We start from the raw sequence: 15,875 nt of genomic DNA on the forward strand, positions 1-15,875 counted from the left end.
TATAGAAGTATCAGAAACATTCAAAATCAAGCAATTTGGGATACCCTGTATATACCCACTGAAAATGCAATCTTCAATGTCATTGAAATTGTACAATGAAGACGTTGAAAAGTCGACGAATTACTTGATTGACGTAAAACTTAAAATCACACTACTGCCCTTTGCTTACATCAGAAACGATTGCTCATCCTAATTGGCGAGTAAAAAACTCATAAACTCAATTATATCTCTTATATTCCCGTTCCTTCGACCAATACCCACGCCCTAGCTCTTACACACCCGAATCCGCTGGCTTGGCGCCGGTGACCAGGATCTCCCCGTCCGCCAACCTAAACCTCTCGTCCTCCTCCTTCACCACCATACCGTTCAGCGTCCACTCGTACCTCGACTTGGGCGACTCCGTCCCGATCACCTTCAGGATCTTCCTATCGATCGGTATGACCACGTCCTCGTTCTCCTCGACCACGAAACTGAAGAAATTCGTCCTCAGATCCTCCCTTATCCTATCCGCGGTCCTCGGACTGACGTCGCCGCACTCGAAATCGTTACACCTCCCCGTGGCCGCGGGCGCGCCCACGCACAACCGCCCCCTCACGTTGGGCGGCGGGTTGGTGCAGGACCTCGTCTTGAAGCCGTCGCCGCCGCCGCAGGGCACTGAGCACGTCCAGTCGGACCAGCGGGACCATCCGCCGTCCCTGGGCGGTCCGTCCACGTCCAGCCGGTCGCAGTTGGCGCTCCAGAGGACCTCGCCGTTATCGACGCCCACCGTGAAGTAGTAGATCAGTATCGGATGCTCCACAGGCGCGTTATACTCCAAGATAACCTCGCTAAAATTCTCCTTCACGATCTGAAGGGTGGTTTCGTTGAAGTTGATCGTAAACTCCGCCCATCGGTTCTCCCCGAACAACGTCTCATTTAAATCCTTCACCACCAACGTAAACGCCTGGTACTTTACGAATCTGTGCAGGGCGACCTTGGATCGCACCTGGTTCAACTCCAACATCAAGTAATCCCCGGTGTGTATCAAATTATACAGCGGTATCCAAACGGTACCACCACCGCGTATATTCAGCGAAAAATTACCGAACACCTCTTCGCTCTCCCTCCAAACCCCGACGGGGTACACCTGGAGGACGTTGTTGACCGACAGGCGTTCGGTGTGGCACTCGTCGCACTCGAAGTAGACGCCCACGTACTCGCCGGTCAGCGTGGAGAAGGAGACGTAGGTGGGTTCGAAGGTTTTCTCGAGGTCGGCGTGTTTCCACTCGAAGAGGGCGTGAGGGACGCCCTTGTAACCCAGCAGGATCTCCTCTCGGCGTATCTGCAGCCAGAATTCGGTCCAGGTGCCGGAGGCTATGAGGTGGGGGAGGGTTTTCTCCTTGGTTAGGACGCCGTCGAGGAGGAGGTTCACCTTCTGGTTGCCCTCGGCGCCTATCTCCAACCTGTGTGGTGACTTGTTAGGGGGTGATTCTTTGTAGAGAAATAGGGTGGGTCTTTCGTGTACACTTTTACTTTTCGAACCCCCCCCCCCTGCTTAGTCACAGGTGTTTAGTATGTGAAGGGTTTAACTGTTTGTTTTGTTACATTTATTCAATATTTGTATACTCCATTAACTTTTATTTCAGCACTCGGTTGACAATGAAATAATTTTCTCAAGTTTTTGTTACGGGAACGGAGTAAGGTTGGCACTCATAAAATGTCGTTAATGTCATAACGCCGTTGCCACAACTAATATCAACTACAAAGATTTAGAGCAGAAAGATGGGAAGCGGTGCGACTGAAGCGATTTGAGCGCCATCTGTGTGTCAAGCGTGTTTTTAAGACGGTAGGACTGGTTAAAATATTTATTTGAGTGCCATTTGCAGAAATATAAGAAATTTTGTCAGATTTCAGATTTTGATGAAAGAGGTTTTGAATTTTTTGATTCTGATTGCAGATTATTCAATTTTTTTTGTTTTATTACTTGGTAAAAACACCGAGATTATTGTTCGAAAATTATTGAATGGTGAAGAACTGTAGATCAAATAATAAAATGGATTCTCCGAGGTTAAGTTTTTCACTCAACTAAGGAAAATGAAAGCATAGGTATTAAAACTCGTAACAAGTGTATCGGTCACTCATTGATTCCAATTTCCAGTGATTCAAAGTGCATAAAATTCTCAAAGCGCTTGGGACAATGACTTCAGCAAACACTACTGACTACACCATGTGCAGTGAACATTTTACTGCAGGTCAATTGAGAACTGTTCATCGACGTAAATTGTTGTATGCAGAAAGCATCTCTTGCATGAACGGCCTATTAAGTGGAAATGATGATCTTTATAGGTCCATTCAATGATTCTCAATTGCTAATCTTTCAATATATTCAGAAATGCAGAGGTTTTATTGATTTCCATTTGGAAACCAAGTGACTGTCAAATTGTTGTTTGAAAAGTCAAAGTTTCATGAAACTGCTGTGAGTGTTTTGTTCGTTCATTAATCAATTTGAATATTGTGTCATAAAGAGACCATATCATAGGGAAATCATGAAAAAAGCACCAAGAAACTATAGTGACATACAGGCCTTGTATATCTCTGTAAGATTTTTTTCGAGTGTGGTTCTGAAAATTCTATAAATAATACCTACATATGTAAGTAACTGGAATGTGCATGCTATGATCGTAAATTTAATATTGGTTTATTTTAATTTCTGATATATGTATATATTTTACAAATTCAACTAAGTTTATTAATTGAAAACAACATATTGCATAGAAATAACACCTTCGACGTATAGCAGATCACCATATACTTTTGTGTCCTAGTCGAAGCTTCATTTATTATCCATAATTTCAATTTTTGTGAACTCTTTATGAATATCTTCATAAACTTTTTAGGGTTTTCACTCCCAATCTCTGAAACAAAATCAATTAAAAATGAAATCAACGATTTGCTCCTGCGTAAATTCTTGCACTAATTTGTCAGGAGCAAATTAACTAGAAAAAATTGTTGCCTGACAATAACTCAAAATAAAAAACGTTGAAATTATAATTCTTTGTAACGTTTCGGAGTCTATATCAGACTCCTTCATCAGACGAAAAAATCTACTTTTTAAAAATCTTCTGAATTGTCGCTTTTTGTCTGACATTAATTGTCAACACACAGAAACAGAGACTGCACAGAAACGTTGATTCATTTAATTTTGAAATTACCGGATGACAGTTCCTTCTTTAGTAAATTGATCCAAATATGATCTATTCCTATCGAACAATTTGCCAAATTATTATCTTGATCTAATAGAATACACGTAGACTCTTTAATTTTTCGTTTAAAATGGTCTGGTTCTGTCATTAGAATTTTAGTGTTGTCCCAATCCATCATGTGGTCTCCCGTATTAGAACAAATGTGGTCTGCGATTTGTGATCGATTAATTTCTCTATTTTTAATATTATTTTTATGTTCGCGTTTTCTTATTTCTAGAGGTCTGGACGTTTCACCTGTATAAGTTTTACCACAAATACAGGGTATGTTGTAAATACAATTTTTTGATTTTTGTTTTTCGTTCAAAGGTTTAGTTTTTGTTAATATAGATCTTGAATCATTTTGCGTTTTAAAAACAGTTCGTATGTTGAACTTCGAACCGATTCTTCTTATTTTTTCTGAAAGGCCATTAACATAAGGAATTACATTCAACAAATTTGGTTGTTCTTGACGGTTTGTTGGTTGTTCCTGATCATTATTTAAGAGTCTACGTGTATTCTATTAGATCAAGATAATAATTTGGCAAATTGTTCGGTAGGAATAGATCATATTTGGATCAATTTACTAAAGAAGGAACTGTCATCCGGTAATTTCAAAATTAAATGAATCAACGTTTCTGTGCAGTCTCTGTTTCTGTGTGTTGACAATTAATGTCAGACAAAAAGCGACAATTCAGAAGATTTTTAAAAAGTAGATTTTTTCGTCTGATAAAGGAGTCTGATATAGACTCCGAAACGTTACAAAGAATTATAATTTCAACGTTTTTTATTTTGAGTTCATTGTCAGGCAACAATTTTTTCTAGTTAATTTGCTCCTGACAAATTAGTGCAAGAATTTACGCAGGAGCAAATCGTTGATTTCATTTTTAATTGATTTTGTTTCAGAGATTGGGAGTGAAAACCCTAAAAAGTTTATGAAGAGATGCAAAATCCTCCCATAATAAATTTCAATCGATATCTTTATGAATAACAAATAAAAATATAGCACATCCGACAACGCATTTCATTGATATCAATAAATTGATTCCAAACAATATTCAGATGAAAACTAACATCCTGATCACAAAACAAAATCATACTTTTGTTTTGTCGCTCAGGATGTTTGTTTTCTGCTCTCAACAAGGTCAATATTGAAATTGAATACAAGGAATAGAATTCGAATTTCGCGCCCCTCAATTAAAAAAGAGAAAACAGTTATTAAAATGTTTTTCTGTATTGACAGTGCGTTTTCAGCGCCATCTCATTGTCAAATGTGTTTTCACTGGCCAAAATGTAGTCGGTTTTAAGTACTAGAGATATGGGGGCGTTTCCCATCTTTCTACTCTATAATTTCTGCCCAAAATGATAAGCCAAATAAAAAAATATTGTAAATGAATCAAAGTTAATCTTAATTAGTAAGTTGTCAAAAGAAAATGATATCTGCTTACTAGCGATATTCTAGTTCGGAAAAAATTCCAGTCTCAGAAGTTACAAGAAACCTAACTTGTTAATAATGGATCAATCTAATAAAAATTTATTTTTTTATTGTAAAATACTGACAACACTGTGGTCGGTTTTTCGTACTAGAGATATGAGGGCGTTTCCTATCTTTCCACTCTATAATCGTTGATCAATTAATATCACAAAAATGCCGAAAGTGATAGAAAAAGAGAGAAGACAGGGTTTCAGGAAGTGCTATTTAGAATTAAGACCCGCTAATTCAAATAGTCTGTAACATGTAACCCTGACATTCTATCAGACGGTAGCGAACATATTCAATGTAAGTAAATTTATAAAATGTTTCATCTTATATTTTAGCTGAATGTTTCCACAATCAGAAAGATTGTGAATGAACAGGATGACAAAGAATTTCCTTCTATTGGGAGACCCAAAAAAGTGGTGGCATTTGAGAATTTTATATTTGGGTGAATTAATGCGAAAAGTTTACTACAGGATTTTCGATGGATGTCATCGTAGAATGAGTTAGGAAAAATTAATTTTTCTATTTTTTATTTGACTTGTAACATAGTAAATGTCTCAAGGGATCAGTAAATATATAATTATTATTATTATATCAAAGCATTAAAAATAAACAGCTGAAAATACGAGCCAGTTGTCCTGTTAATTATTAATTCATGTGAAATTTTTGTAAAAAAGTGAAGTTCCTCTCGTCTTGAAACTTCCTTCAATTGATGCAAGATGATTTTTGTTGAAGAATTTAACATTCTTGTGATTATCTGTTAATTCTTTCGAGATATATCCATTCCCTACCATTGCATCATATGCATTTCATCTTTGGGTTGATTTTTTTTGAGAACTACAACTGATGTAACGTCTTCAACCTCTAGCCAGGAAAAACAACATCAACTATCCTCAAGCTACTGCATATTATGTGTGAATAATTTAATTCTCTTGTATTGTATGCTGGAAGCATATCTTGCATGAAGAACCCATTTAGGAAAAATTATTATCTTTATACGTTCATTCAGTGATTCTCAATTGCTACTCATTCAAAATAGTCAGAAATTCAAAGGTTTTATTGATTTCGTTTTGGGAATCGAGTGACTGTTGATTGGAAAGTCAATGTTTCATGAAACCTGCTGTGAATGTTTTTCTAATTCATTAATCGATTTGTATATTGTGTCAGTGTCATGAAGAGACCATATCATGAATGATTCATTAAAAAGCATAAAGAAACTATACTGACGGGCTAACATACATGACTTCTATACCTAGGTAAAGTTTTTCTTAATTGTGATTCTGAAAATTCTCTAAATAATATGTGAAGAACTGAAATGATGGTATATTGAATATTGGTTCATATTAATTTCTGACATAAATTGTACAAATTCAACTAAGTTCATCAATTCGAAACAATGTTTTGCACATAAATAACACCTTTGACGTATTACAGTTCACCATATACATTTGTGTCCTATTCAAAGCTATTTTTGTTGTCCATAATTTTAAGTTTTACATAAATTGTTAGTAAAAATATAGCACACCCGACAGCGGATTTCATTGATATCATTTGATTCCAAACAATGTTCAGATGAAGACTAACATCCTGGTCACGAAAATAAACCATATTTTTGTTTTGTCGCTCGAGATGTTTGTTTTCTGGTCTCAACAAAGTCGATATAGTAATTCAATACGAGAAATAGAATTCCCTTCAAAATTATAGAACAGAAAACAGCTACTAAACAGTTTTTCTGTATTGACAGTACGTTTTCAGCGCCATCTCATTGTCAAATGTGGCAAACACAGGCCAGAATATAGTCGGTTTTAAGTGCTAGAGATATGAGGGCGCTTCCAATCTTTCTACTCAACTGATTCTACCAAATCAAAAAATATTGTAACTGAATCAAAGTTAATCAAAACTATACTCCATTCACATTTATTTTAGCACTCGGTTGGCCATGGAAATTTGACACATTTCACTCTGTATAGTACGAAAATTTGGGGTTATGAAGCTTGCCAAAACATTTTTGGGTTTTAAATCAACGCTATGTTGTCCGTTCTACGTAAAAGTTTCTGTTATTACGTATTTTATCACAATGTCGAATCTCTTCGGAAAATATGTGACGAACATAATTAAAGTTTATACAAACTGATTGAAGGCATACCAAATGCAGTTATTTGAATGGAAAATACAAGAGATCAGTATAATATCATAATATGCACTAGCTTGAGGAGAGTTAATGTTCGTTATCTTCTTTGTCTAAAGTTTGAATACGTTACATCAGTTGTAGATTTCAAAAATATTAACCCGAAGATGAAATGCATATGATGCAGTGGTTGGGAATGGGTATCTCCCGAAGGAATTAACAGATAATTACTAGAATGTTGAATTCTTCATCAAAAATCTTCTCGCATCAATATAAGTAAAAGGAATTAATGGCAGTTTCAAGTCAAGATGAACTTCACCTTTGAACAAAAATTTCACATGAATAAACAATTAGCATGACAACTGGCGCGTATTTGTGGCTGTTCACCTTAATACATTGACATAATAATAATAATTAGGTATTTATTGGTACCTTAAGACATTTACAATGTATAGGACAAGTCAAATGAAAAATAGAAAAATCAATTTTCGGGAAGTTATTCTACAATGACATTCATCGAAAATCCTGTAGTGAACTTTTCGCATTAGTTCACTCAAACATAAAATTCTCAAATGCCACCACTTTTTTGGTCTACCAATAGAAGGAACTTCTTTGTCATCCTCTTCATTCACAATCTTTCTGATTGTGGAAATATTCAGCTGAAATATAAGTCGTTTAGATTCAGATGACACAATATATAAATTCTCTTACATTGAATATGTTCGCTACCGTCTGACGTATTGTGGATTCTAGAATATCAGGGTATAACTATTTGAATGAGCGGACCTGAATTCTAAATAGCACTTCCTGAAACCCTGTCCGTTTTTTCAATCACTTTCGGCATTTTCGTAATAAAAATTGCTATTAGTTTTGGCAACGGCGTTATGACATTACCGACATTTCATGAGTGCCAACCTAACTTCGTTCTAGTTACAAAAACTTGAGAAAATTATTTCATGGCCAACCGACTGCTAAAATAAATATGAATGGAGTATAGTCAGTTGTCATGACAAAATGACATCGGGAATTCCAGTCTCAGAAGTTACAAGAGACCTTATTCGTTAAGAATGGATCAAGCTATTCAGAATTTATTTTTTTATTGTGAGATATGAATATGGAAACAAGTTTCTTACGAAACCAGGTTTGGGAGTTGGTTTTTCTACCCTCATAGAGGAACACCACCACAAATTCATCGGATGTCTTCTCGGACGCATAAAATGTTTGCTTAATTTTATTTTTGTGACTTTTTTGATTAAAAAAAAAATCGAAGACCGAGTTTGGGAGTTAAGGATCTGTATGTCATTAGGGGAGGTTCGAAAAAGAAAAGTTCATATGAAAGTCTCACCCTATTCTCTCTGTACATTCTAGATAGAATACTTTCTAAAAAATGTTTGCTATGCCACTCAATACAGTGAGTGTACAAACCTGATGCTTCCCGCGCCATCTCTCGGCGTTATCTCCAAACCGACGCCTTCGACCCTCTCGGGGTTCCAACGCTTCAGGGCGAATTGCAGGCCTCCGTGAGCCCCCTTCTCTTTCCACTGCGGCAATATGTATACCCTACGGCCTAAAATTGCGCCATTAGCGTAAGTCGCGAGTGTACGAAAACTATGTACCACCTTCGTTCTTCCCGGTCAGTATGACGATGCATTCTTCCGGCTTATCGCAATCCTTAACCGAGCAACTTTCCTGAGGTACGTTGGGGTCGATCGTGTAACACCAGCTTCCTGGGGATTTTCCACAGGTGAATTAAATAAATATTGAAGTTATAGATACGCGGAGATAGCCGAACTTGAAATAGAAGCGAGTAGAAATGTCAATTAAGGCTGGAAGACGTTTATGCAAGGAGACTTTCAAGTAAACTAGCAACTTCATCGTCAGTACAAATATCATACGTACAGGTTTAGTCTTTGGCTTGAACATACGAGTATGTATTGATATCTAGTTAGCCTACACCAGTTCCATGCATGAAAAAATATTGCGGTACCATAGCAACGGACAATAACTCATTAGATGTATCAGTGTGAAGTTTGAGGTCAAAAATGTAAACCAGAGTTACGCAATAAATTAAAAGAAATAAGATGTCCACCGAAATTGTGAAAATCGAAAAATTGGAGTATCGAGCCATCATCAAGTACCTGTATTTAAAAGGGTTAAGAGGTAAGCATATTTACGAAATATGCTTGATACCCTTGGTGATCAATGTCCTTCGTATGCGACCGTGAAAAATTGGACTGCAAGCTTCAAAAGAGGTAAATTTTACATTGAAGATGATGACCGATCGGGAAGGCCAGTTTCTGTGTAAGTCCCCGAAAATATCGATGCAGTTCATGACATGATTTTATCAGACCGTCGAATTGGGCTAAAACGGATATCTGAAGCACTGAGTATTTCATACGAACGCGTTAATCATATAGTTCACGTCAATTTGGACATGAGAAAAATTGCTGCAAAATGGATCCCCAAATGTTTGAATGTTGACCAAAAGCGTGCAAGGGTAGAAGCATCGCGTTCGATCTGAGCTCGATTTGAAAACTATGTAGACTTCTTAAAACTTATTGTTACTATGGATGAGACTTGGGTACATTTCTACGATCCAGAAACAAAGCAACAATCGATGGAATGGCGACACTCTGGTTCTCCAAGACCTGAGAAGTTTCGTGTCAAAAAATCTGCTGGAAAAGTTCTTGCTTCAGTTTTTTGGGATTGCCATGGAGTAATCATGATTGATTTTTTAGATGAGGGTAGAACAATAACCGGAGATTACTATTCGACATAACTGACCACTCTACGGGAAAAAATACAGAGAAAAGACGCGGAAAGCTATCCAAAGGGGTTTTGCTTTTGCAGGACAACGTCCCTGCACACAAATCTCATGTTGCCATGAAAAAAATTCGTGATTTAGGGTTTGAATTGCTAGAACACCCCCCTTATTCAACAGATTTGGCTCAACCCGACTATCATCTCTTTCCTCAACTGAAAAAAGTATAAAAAGTCGTAAATTTTCTTCCAACGAGTAGGTAATAAAAGCTGTGGAGGTCTGGTTTGCAGAGCAAGAAGAAACATTTTTTTGAAAGGTCTTGAGACGTTGCACCTTTGTTGTAATAAATGTATCCAATTAAGAGGAGAATATGTTGAGTAATGAAATATTTTGAAATTAAAATTATGTTAGGTTCTATAGTAGGCTAAGAATTTTTCAATACATCCACGTATAGCACAGTTTCTGTATCTTTTCCCATTCCCATATGGTATTCACTGGAAATTTTCTCTTTGGCCTTCTATTCTGGTCTCTGTTTTCACAAAACTCTCTCAAAATCTCTTTATTATGGATTTGCTGTACAAACTTCTGAGACCCGTTTGCACCAAACCTACTCAGTGTTAAGTGTCCCTTAAAATGAAAACTTAACTTAAATTACGTTGCACCAACTGTTAAGTGACATTTAAATGGCTAAAGCTAGCCTCAAATTTAAGCGCTCCTGTAACGACCACTTAGGTATTTAAGGGCGGGATTCTAACCTAAAATAATTTGTTGAACTCATAAACTGGCTGCAGAACTGCTGTGGTTTTTCTAATAACGTCAAGTACCTTTTATTCGACAATCCATTTCATTATCAATAATAATGCTAATTCAGCAACAAAAAGTTGTCACTCTTTGATAATAGTTTACTTAACACCGACTGACAGGACAATGAAGTTAGGTTAATGAAATGACAACGATCATCGGTAACCGGCCAACCAATGAAATGGCTTTATTGGATTAGGATGAAGTTGCACCAAAATAAAAAACAGAAATATCACTAGATATAAAAACTTAAGGGCCCCTTAGTTAAGATTCTATTAAGCAGAAGTCGTGCAACTGGCAATACAATTAAGCGTCCATTAACTTTAAACGAAGCTTAGTTAAGTACTCATTTTAAGGGGGATTGGTGCAAACGGGCCTCAGAGTTATTTCGTAGAGTAAAGTGTTGAGAGGATTATGAAGTGTGTTTCTTGGGTGTCTCATTTTTGTAATGGCTCTCAAGGAGGTGATGTCGGCTGTTCGGAGGATCTTGCTGGTGGTTTTATTCGCCGATAGTTATATTGGCTGGCATTACTTCTAAAGTGTACGACATATGGACTTGTGTATGTGTGCTACCGTTATTCTGTTAATTCCTGAATTTTGCCATGTTAATTTCCTGTAGGGCCTACTACTGGTGATACATTTTCTCTTCATGGTGTTCGCTTGCTTTTTGAAGGTAGTTCTTTGATCTATTTCTACACCAAGGTATTTAATACTATCTTTACAGTCTATGAATGTGTTCTCCATGATAAGTTTGGGAGAGTTCAGTGTGATATTATGATTAGATGATGAACTGAGACTTGGCTGGGTTTAGTTGCAATGTATTGAACCAAGATCGAAAATTTTCCATTCTTTCGAAATATTCTCCATTAAAAAAAAATAAGAAGAGTAATCGTTGAAAAAACTTGAATTCAACACACCTATTGGATTCCTCGAGGGATTCCTGCAGTAATTGTTAGCGTCCTCTATCTTGAGATCGGCGAATAGGGAATCGTTCAGATAGCGCTGATCGTGCATGTGCACGTAGCTGAGGGAGTACCAGGGCTCGCAGTACCTGCGACTTCTGGCGGTGTTCAGGGTGCCCGTGTAATCGTTACCGGTACCGGCCATCCTGCATTCTTGAGACTTGCACTTTCTCAGCCGGCAATATTTCTTCAGGACCGTCTTTTCCGGCAACATCGAGATGACGTAGCAATAAGTGCCTGCGCCGATAAAAAAAAAGTAATGTACCTACGAGGTGTCCCAAATTCGATGTTCACTGAGAGGAACTCGAAAATTAGAAGAGCTAGAGCGAAATAGATGGCACTAAATTAAGAATGGCGAAAAGTACACCAACTTTTTTATCTGCGAAGTTAGAGATCTGAAACATGAACTTTTTTTTAACGCAGAATTATGGAATTATACTCTATTCACTTTTATTTTAGCACTCGGTTGGCCATGAAATAATTTTCTCAAGTTTTTGTAACTAGAACGGAGTGAGGTTGGCACTCATGAAATGTCGTTAATGTCAAACGCCGTTGCCACAACTGATATCAATTTTAATTACGAAAATGCCGAAGGTGATTGAAAAAGAGACAAGGCTCCTGAAAGTGCTATTTAGAATTCAGGTCCTCTCATTCAAATAGTAGGTAACCCTGATATTCCTATATCTACAATATATTAGACGATAGCGAACAATAAGAAAGATTGTGAATGAAAAGGATGACAAAGAATTTCCTTCTACTGGGAGACCCAAAAAAGGGCCACAATTTGACAATTTTATTTCAGGGTGAACGAATGCGAAAAGTTACTGCAGGATTTTCAATGAATGTCATCGTATACTTCATTCAAATTTATTTCAGCAGTCGGTTGGCCATGAAATAATTTTCTCAAGTTTTTGAAACTAGAACGAAGTTAAGTTGGCACTCATGAAATGTCGTTAATGTTAACGCCGTTGCCACAACTTATATCAATTTTTATCACGAAAATGCCGAACGTGATTGAAAAAAGAGACAGGGTTACAGGAAGTACTATTTAGAATTCAGGTCCGCTCATTCAAATATTTATACCCTGATATTCTAAAATCTACAATACGTCAGACGGTAGCGAACATATTCAATGTAAGAGAATTTATATAATATTTCATCTGAATCTAAACGACTTACATTTCAGCTGAATATTTCCACAATCGGAAAGATTGTGAATGAAGAGGATGACAAAGAATTTCCTTCTATTGGGAGACCCAAAAAAGTGGTGGCATTTGAGAATTTTATGTTTGAGTGAATTAATGCGAAAAGTTTACTACAGAATTTTAGATAAATGTCATCGGAGAATAAGTTCCCTAAAATGGATTAACTATTTTTCATTTGACTTGTCCTATACAATGTAAATTATTACATCAATGTATTAAGATGAATAGCTACAAATAGGAGTTACCCTGTTACTTGTTTATTCATGTGAAATTTTTGTTAAAAGTTCCTCTTGCCTTGAAACTACTTTTAATTCTTTTGACTTCTGTTTATGCATGATGATTTTTGTTGAAGAATTTAACATTCTTGTAATTATCTGTTAATTCCTTCGGAAGATACCCATTCCCAACCACTGCATCATATGCATTTCATCTTCGAGTTAATATTTTTGAAATCTACAAATGATGTAAACCAAAGAAGATAACGAAGAACAACTCTCCTCAAGCTAGTGCATATTTTGATATTATACTGATCTCTTGTATTTTCCATGCAAATAACTGGATTTGGTATAACTTCAATCAGTTTGTATAAACTTCAATTATGTTCGTCACATATTTTCCGAAGAGATTCGACATTGTGAAAAAATACGTAATAACAGAAACTTTTACGTGGAACGGGCAACATAGCGTTGATTTGAAACCCAAAAATGTTTTGACAAGCTTCATAACCCCACATTTTCGTACTATACAGAGTGAAATGTGTCAAATTTCCATGGCCAACCGACTGCTAAAATAAAAGTGAATGAAGTATAGAATAAGTTTCAGAAAATTAATTTTTCTATATTTCATTTGACTTTTCCTATACATAGTAAATGTCTTAAGGCATCAATAAATATATAATTATAATCATTATATCAAAGTATTAAAAACGAACAGCCATAAATACGAGCCAGTTGTCCTATTAATTGTTAATTCATGTGAAATTTTTGTTAAAAGTTCCTCTTGCCTTGAAACTACTTTTAATTCTTTTGACTTCTGTTTATGCATGATGATTTTTGTTGAAGAATTCAACATTCTTGTAATTATCTGTTAATTCCTTTGAAAGATACCCATTCCCAACCACTTCATCATATGCATTTCATCTTAACCAACATTAACTCCCCTCATGCTACTGCATATTATATGTCACTAATTCAATTTTCTTCCATAGCAAAAATAAATATATTTGAATACTGATCTCTTCAATTTTTCATGCAAAAAATCTTATATAGTATGCCTTCAATCAGTTTGTATAAACGTCAATTATGTTAGTCACATATTTTTGACTGTATATTTTCCGAAGTTATTGGACATTGTGATAAAATACGTAATTACTGGGTTTGCGTATAGCGTCATATTAATGAGTGTGTTTTCTATTGAAATAACTAGATTTGGTATTCCTTCAATCAGTTTGTATGAACGTCAATTATGTTCGTCACATATTTTCGACTTCATATTTTCCGAATTGATTCGATATTGTGATAAAATAGGTAATTACTGAGACTATTACGTAGAACGGACAACATAGCGCTGATTTAAAACCCAAAAATGTTTTGACAAATGTCATAACCCCACAATCTCGTACTATACAGAATGGAATGTGTCAAATTTCCATGGCCAACCGAGTGCTAGTTAGTGATAAAAAAGAATGAGAGAATCCTTGAATTTTCAACTCTTATGATCTTCGAGGTGCTTTCAACGAACATCGAAATTGGGACAACCTGTACATTCTTCCATCAATAAAACGAAGATTATAGAGTTAGGAAGGTAGGAAACGGTGCAACTGAAGTGGTGTCAGCGCCACCTCGTGTTTCAAATGTGTTACTAAGACTGGTTAAAATATTAATTTGAGAGCCATTCTCCTAGAGACTGCGGGAGGGTATAAGGGTTCGCACGCAGACCGCATTCGGTCAGGATATCAAGTCCTGTACCCTCTCGGCGAATAGTTGTTCTTTCGCTGACTGCAGGTCATGTGATATTGTTTGGGAGTCATGGATGGGTGTAAGTTTTTACGGAGTTAGCGAGGCGTGGTTCAATCTTGGTTAGATGTGTTACACTCCACTGTACCGATGAGGGACCTGCCTACAGTTTGTGTATTTATGCTTCAGCCTGTCTGGGAATTCCTTCGCTGATTCTCGACTAGCACGCATTAACGGAACATATATATATATTGAATATTTCCATGGAGCCTGCGGCACTTTTCGGAGGAGTACTGTGTACTCCGTGTACAAGTCTTAGAATATATTACTTTTCTATTGAAAGTCTTGTATTTCATTAATATTCCTTGGAGCTTCCAATTTTAAATGGGAATAGCTCGATTTCGGATTCTCTAAAAGTCTCTCCTTCACTATAAAATTTGCCAAAAATCAAATAACAGGCCAACAAAATGAAAAAAAATTTGGTGCCGGAAATCTAACATCTGATTTTAGATGTTTTTAATGTGCTGATTCCAAAAATGCCACCAGATTTTTTCTATCAGCTCTAGTTTCTGAGATACACGTTACAGGTTGAATGGTATATTGACAGTTCAAAACGTAGTTTAAAATGTGTTCTTTTACATAACGGTAACAAATATGGCTCAATTCCTATTGGCCATTCTACTACCATGAAGAAAGAATATGAAACAATAGCATTAGTTTTGAGAAAAATTAAATACGAAGAACATCAGTGGTCAATTTGTGTTGATTTAAAAATGATTAACTTCCTCATTGGACAGCAGAGTGGTTATACAAAATATCCTTGTTTTTTGTGCCTTTGGGACAGCAGAGCTAAAAATGAGCACTGGGTTAACAAAAATTGGCCTTCAAGAGATGTCATGATTCAAGGAATACAAAACGTGATCAACGAACCTTTGGTTTCAAGAGAAAAAATCTTACTTCCGCCCTTGCATATCAAGCTAGGCCTAATGAAGCAATTTGTGAAGGCTTTAAATCGAGATGGAAATTGTTTTTGGTATTTGTCACGTAAATTTCCTGGCATTAACACGGAAAAACTAAAAGCTGGTATATTTGATGGTCCTCAAATAAGGCAACTTGTTAAAGATCCACAATTCACCACATCAATGAACGAGACTGAATCTAACGCTTGGAGTTCATTTGTTCAAGTAGTACAAAATTTTCTTGGCAATCATAAAGCAGAGAATTACGTAGAATTAGTGGAAACTATGCTTTCAAATTTTAATATTCTCGGCTGTAACATGAGTATAAAAGTTCACTACCTCTACAGCCACCTAGATCGTTTTCCAGAAAACTTAGGTGATTGTAGTGAAGAACAGGGGGAAAGAT

The 15,875-nt window shown here is 36.4% G+C and overlaps 2 protein-coding genes across 2 annotated transcripts in view; both read right to left on the reverse strand.

Moving 5' to 3' along the window:
• The window catches only part of LOC123308513 (tyrosine-protein kinase hopscotch), an 84,283-nt gene that overhangs the window by 38,568 nt on the left and 29,840 nt on the right, over positions 1-15,875 (reverse strand). The window lies entirely within an intron of this gene.
• Positions 1-15,875, reverse strand: part of LOC123308512 — a 45,089-nt gene that overhangs the window by 5,105 nt on the left and 24,109 nt on the right. Inside the window, exons 5-8 of the mRNA XM_044891206.1 lie at positions 11,306-11,587; positions 8,446-8,553; positions 8,252-8,393; positions 280-1,442 (exon numbers count right to left, since the gene is read on the reverse strand). Of these exons, the coding sequence (XP_044747141.1) occupies positions 280-1,442; positions 8,252-8,393; positions 8,446-8,553; positions 11,306-11,587 (1,695 nt within the window). The remainder of the gene's footprint in view (positions 1-279; positions 1,443-8,251; positions 8,394-8,445; positions 8,554-11,305; positions 11,588-15,875) is intronic.

Source organism: Coccinella septempunctata, chromosome 2 (assembly GCF_907165205.1).
Source record: "Coccinella septempunctata chromosome 2, icCocSept1.1, whole genome shotgun sequence".
Classification (NCBI taxonomy): domain Eukaryota; kingdom Metazoa; phylum Arthropoda; class Insecta; order Coleoptera; family Coccinellidae; genus Coccinella; species Coccinella septempunctata.